Source organism: Bison bison, unplaced genomic scaffold (assembly GCF_000754665.1).
Source record: "Bison bison bison isolate TAMUID 2011002044 unplaced genomic scaffold, Bison_UMD1.0 scf7180017864508, whole genome shotgun sequence".
NCBI classification, from domain to species: domain Eukaryota; kingdom Metazoa; phylum Chordata; class Mammalia; order Artiodactyla; family Bovidae; genus Bison; species Bison bison.
This window is the reverse complement of record NW_011495064.1, coordinates 14,335,428-14,341,309: the sequence shown is the minus strand read 5'-3', so window position 1 is coordinate 14,341,309 and position 5,882 is coordinate 14,335,428. Positions and strand designations below refer to the sequence as shown.

Here is a 5,882-nt window from a genome sequence, read left to right as displayed (position 1 = left end):
AATCAGTCCTGAATATTCATTGGAAGGACTGATGCTGAAGCTGAAACTCCAATATTTTGGCCATCTGATGCAAAGAACTGACTCATTTGAAAAGACCCTGATGCTGGGAAAGGTTGAAGGCGGGAGGAGAAGGGGAAAACAGCGGATGAGATGGTTGGATGGCATCACCGACTCAGTGGACACGAGTTTGAGTAAACTCCAGGAGTTGGTGATGGACAGGGAGGCCTGGCGTGCTGCAGTCCATGGGGTCGCAGAGTTGGACACAGCTGAGTGGCTGAACTAAACTGAACTTATAAATGGGAAAATTAATGCCAGAGAAGCTGAGTAACTAGCTAAGGTCATACGAGCTGGTCAGTGGCAGGTATGAGCCTACAACTTAGGTTTGCTGTCTACATGGCAGTCTTTTTTCCTCAAGGTCTTGGCTACCTCCATCCCAAGTTCTCTGGTCCAGCCCAGTGCCTCCAATTAACCTGGTCCACCAGCACCCAGATCTTGCTCCTCTCCTGAAGTCCTGCTCCCTGTGCCCCACAGCTCACCTTCACTCCCTGGGCATGAGCTGAGGTAATATCTTGGCCACATCCTCAGCAGAGGTAACAGTGGGTCAGAAGTGCTTTTCCACCAACAGCAGAGAAGAGGAACAGGCCCAACAGGCTCTATCCCCAGGAAGCTGCTTCACGGTCATCTCCCCACTGGGACTCTCAGTTCATGCCTTTCTCATTTGTGCTTCCCTGCTTCGGCCACAGCCAGGAGCCTGGAGCTCTGACTTGATGCAGAAAGATGCCTGGCAGTGTCGCTAATGGGGTAGATGGAAGCCGAGGGCCTGTGGGGCCACATGGAAGAGCTGAGACTTAAGCAGGGCCTGAGGGTTTGTTACGGTCAGAGGAGAAGAGCTTCTGCAGCACAGGGGTTCCTAGGATTTTTGAGCAAGTCATCAAAACTCTAGGCCTCACCTCACCACTTATAAAGCAGAGATTTTAATAGAAGCTTCCTCAGAGTTGTAGTGAGGATTCCATCAGGCCATGGGTATAAAAATTACAGCTAAGGCTTATACAGTGGGATCCAGGTCCCATGCACTATTCTAAGTTCCTCATATGCAGTAACTTTCTAAATTCACACAAAAGCCTTAAGAGGGAGGGACTCTATTCACTGGAGAAGAAATTGAGACACAAAATCAGGTAACCAGCTTTTCCAGCTAGAAAGAGGCAAAGCTGCATGCATGCTAAGTCGCTTCAGTTGTGTCCAGCTCTTTGCGACCCAATGGACTGTAGCTTGCCAGGCTCCTCTGTCCATGGGCTTCACCAGGCAAGAATACTAGAGTGGATTGCCATGTCCTCTTCCAGGGAATCTTCCTGAACCAGGGATTGAACCTGCATCTTTTATGTCTCCTGCATTGTTAGGCGGGTTCTTTACCACTAGCGCCACCTGGGAAGCCCCAGAGCCTGGATCTGTAACCACAAACCTCTCCTGCCTCAGGTGACCCCCACCCCCATTGGAAGTGATTACAAGAACAGCAGTGATGATTCACGAACATGAGTGAATGAACTTCTGGAAACTCGGCTGTTATACAGACAAATCCTCAGTGACAGAGGGAGAACAATGTTCGAGTAGTGCAGAAACTGAGAGCAGAGCTGGCTGAAGGGTCCTGAGGTCCAGAGACCCTGCAGCGGAGATGCCATGAGAAGCTGTGTGGGGCCACCTCGACAAGGGCGTAGATTGCTGGTCTGACATCTGTACAGCTGGGAGTGGGAAGTGCTTGTCAGCTCTAAGAAGGGTAAGATTGCAACACAAGTTGGGCTCTGGGAAGTGCAAGAGGAAGTGGGGTGCAGGCTGCTTTGAGGGAGTGTAAGGGCAGCTGCAGAGAAGGCAATGGCACCCCACTCCAGTACTCTTGCCTGGAAAATCCCATGGATGGAGGAGCCTGGAAGGCTACAGTCCATGGGGTCACACAGAGTCGGACACGACTGAAGCGACTTAGCAGCAGCAGCAGTAAGGGGAGCTGAGAGGCACAATTGTGCTGGGAATACTCTGCTGTGTGGGGCTTATCCTGCAAGAGGAAGTCTAATTAGGCCCAGGTGGCAGCCCCTTGTTCTGTCCTAAATCACCACCACCACCACCACCCTGAAATGCAGCCCAGAGTTCCTCACTCTTCTGTGACTCTCGTGAAGCCTGGGGCTTTCATTGACAGCGCCTGGGGTTGTTTGACTGGGAGTGGCAGAGGTTGCTATTAATAGTAGCAGATCCAGGTGGAGCCATTTATACCTCATCATTATAAGTGAAAGCGGTAGAAAGGGCAAGTGTCTCCCCAGGAGGCATGGTGTAGGCATACAGGGGTGTCGGAGCAAGGCCCAGGCCCGAATCTGGGCGTGTGGGGCAAGTGTTATAAGAATTTTGGAGCATGGAGGGCTGAGATGTCAGCTGGTAGAGGACACTTGGAGTTTCCAACTGTAATGAGTTGGCACTGTAATGCATCTTCCTTCAGGATGCATTCTCTCTCCTGACTGAGAAATTATTCTAGAAAACCAGGCCTCAAGGTTCATTTCGTCACAACCGAGAAGTCTAGGCCTTCTCCTCCCATGCCAGAGTCTGGCTCTCCCCTAAATGACAATATGTAGACCCCAGCCTCCTCGGGTTGGGCCCTCATGCAGAGAAGGACTGGAAACCGTGGCTCTGGGAACAAGGCTGTGGGCACACCCCAGGTGGCGGCAATTGTCGGTCACAGCCCGCTGTTGCCATCTATGCAATCCGAATGGCAGCTGCACAGGGTTCCCACAGTGGAGGCAGAGTGGGACAGGCACCCTGGGGTGACAAGCTGACCACTTCCCCCAGGTCATCTGCAGATTCACTCTGCCTCCCCAGATGGCTCCATTCCGTCTAGAGAGAACTTAATTCCTCTGCCTTTCTCTTTCTTGGGGAAATTCCAGCCTTCAGAACCTCCTCTAGAGGAGAGAAAGGGCTAGCCTGGACCTGAGAATTGACCCTGGAGAGGGAGCCGGAGAGAGTCCTTCACACTTGCCTGTTCCTGTTCTGTTAGCTCTAGACAACAGACCATGGGTGGGCTGGATGCTCACCTGCTTGCTGCCCCAGAAGGTCCCCAAATCCAGGTTTCAGGCATCGCAGGACTCCTTCCTCTGGCTCTGAGAAGGGAGCAGATGTCCTAACCACCACGGCTCCCTTCCCTACTAGAATGACGGCTCTAAAAGGACCAGAATTTTTATCCGTTTTGTTCCCTGTTGAATCCCCAAAACCTAAACATGTGCTTGGTAGAAGCACTATGAATAACATAAGCACAATAAATAATCCTTGATTGAATGAATATTAATAAAAAGTAAAATTCTTCAAGTAGATTTAATGGTTATGAATCTTTAGACATTAAAGTAACATTGAAATACATAAATCAAAAGTTATTAGAAATCTAATAAAAAATAGTAATCATAGAGAAATGTTAAACGTAAGAGATTTAAAATCCTCTTAGAAAAAGTGATAGGTTGAGTAGACAAAACATAAAAGAGGACATAGAATATCTGAATAATAAAAATTGCAAGCCTAAGCTAATAAATGTGCCTATGGAACATTTATAACATGTGAGCATACACTAGGTCACAAAGAAAATCTCAGTAAATTCCAAGAAAGGGGGACATATTTAATACTGGCTTCTACTTTACTTTGTGTAAGCTAGGAAAACCCTAAAACAAATAATAGAAATACATGCAAAGAAAACAATAAGCCCATCTCTCTGTCTATATATATATATACACACACATACACATATATATATATTGCCATTACTATAAAATTCCTAGGAATCAATTAACAGGAAATCAAATCTAGCAATATAATAAAATAATACCATAACCAAATCGGTTTCTATTCAAAATCTGCAAAAATAACTGACAATTAGGAAATTATTAATGTAATTTGTTATGCTAACAGTAAAAGGATAAGATTTTTATTAATATTTTGGTGTATTCTGAAAACCCATTTACAAAAGCCTGTATCCATTCTTAATTTAGATTATCTCTGGTTATTTGGAATTAAAGGAAATTTCCTTCACTTTATGAAAGGTAATTACCAGAAATCAATGACAAGCAACTTACTGTGAAACTGGAAATAGTCCCATTAACGTCAGGAACAAGGCAAGCATGCCAGCTATGACTACTACTGTACAGCATTATTCTGGAGGTCTTACCAGTACAATAAAAAAGGAAAAGAAATATGGTATAAATTCCAGAAAAGTACAGTTACGATTATCATTACTTGCAAGTAATGTTGTTTATCCATAAAACCCAATGCAACTTACTAGGGGAAAAAAATAAGAACCAGAGTTCTTATCTGTGTATTCAGTAACACGTTTTATATATGATAAACATGCAAAGCTAATAGCTTTCCTTAATACCATAGTATCTTATTAGAGAATATGAGTTTCCAGTTGAAAGTGGTAGATTCAATGTGCACATTCATGTCTATTTGCTCTGAAAATCTGCTATAATGACAGTAAAGAAATAAAAATAAGAAAAACCCATAGTGACAGGGAGAATGAAAGAAAAATCAACAGCAGGCAAGAAATTTCAACAAAACTTGGAAGCTGGTAATAGATGGATGAGTGGTAAATGACTTGTGTGTGTATGTGTATGTGTGTGTGTGTGTGTGTGTGTATTAATCACTCAGTCGTGTCTCTCTTCATGACCCCATGGACTGTATGTAGCCCACCAGGCTCCTGTGTCCATGGGATTCCCCTGGCAAGAAAACTGGAGAGGGTAGCCATTCCCTTCTCCAGGGGATCTTTGATCCTTGTTGCTTGTGGGAGGGACTTGGTGATTGGTGGATTTCATCAATTTAAAAAAAGTGAATTTAGTATTTGAGAAAGTTGGGTTTTATTTTATTTTATTGACATATAGTTGATTTACAATGATGTATTCAATTTGTTGTAAAAAGCTGATTTTTCAAACAAGTGAAAAAGAGGGGCTATGATTTAAAGATATCCAATGGCACCCCACTCCAGTACTCATGCCTGGAAAATCCCATGGATGAAGGAGCCTGGAAGGCTGAAGTCCATGGGGTCGCTGAGGGTCGGACACGACTGAGCGACTTCACTTTCACTTTTCACTTTCATGCATGGAGAAGGAAATGGCAGCCCACTCCAGTATTCTTGCCTGGGGAATCCCAGGGACCGGGGAGCTTGGTGGGCTTCCGTCTATGGGGTCACACAGAGTCGGACACGACTGAAGCAACTTAGTAGTAGTAGTAGTAGAGACAAAGTAGATTCCAACCTCATATTGCAGGTCTCCCATATTGCAGGCAGCTTCTTTACCATCTGAGCTACTGAGAAAATGGAACTGTAACTGGCAGAAGTGGGGGAAGTGAATAAATATCAGGACAACCCTGGTAACTTCACAATCTGAAGATACTGAGTACCTCTAAATGCAGGGGTGCAGGGCAGACTGAAAAATGGGAGAACCAGTTAAACTTTTCTCTTTTTCATTTAATGTTTATTTATATTGAAGGTTCAGTTCAGTTCAGTTCAGCCACTCAGTTGTGTCTGACTCTTTGTGACCCCATGAATTGCGGCATGCCAGGCCTCCCTGTCCATCACCAACTTCCAGAGTTTACCCAAACTCATGTTCATCAAGTCATTGATGCCATCCAGCCATCTCATCCTCTGTCATCCCCTTCTCCTTCTGCCCCCAATCCCTCCCATCATCAGGGTCTTTTCCAATGAGTCAACTCTTCGCATGAGGTGGCCCAAGTATTGGAGCTTCAGCTTTAGCATCAGTCCTTCCAATGAACACCCAGGACTGATCTCCTTTAGGATGGGCTGGTTGGATCTCCTTGCAGTCCAAGGGACTCTCAAGAGTCTTCTCCAACACCACACTTCAAAAGCATCA

General features: G+C 45.4%; 1 protein-coding gene across 1 annotated transcript in view; it reads right to left on the bottom strand.

Annotated features, from left to right (window-relative positions):
- FIGLA (folliculogenesis specific basic helix-loop-helix) overlaps nt 1-4,141 on the bottom strand; it is a 26,281-nt gene extending 22,140 nt beyond the window's left edge. Inside the window, exons 1-3 of the mRNA XM_010829881.1 lie at nt 4,095-4,141; nt 3,069-3,193; nt 2,260-2,357 (exon numbers count right to left, since the gene is read on the bottom strand). Coding sequence (XP_010828183.1) covers nt 2,260-2,357; nt 3,069-3,193; nt 4,095-4,141 — 270 coding nt within the window. The remainder of the gene's footprint in view (nt 1-2,259; nt 2,358-3,068; nt 3,194-4,094) is intronic.
- Between the last annotated feature and the right edge of the window lie 1,741 nt (nt 4,142-5,882).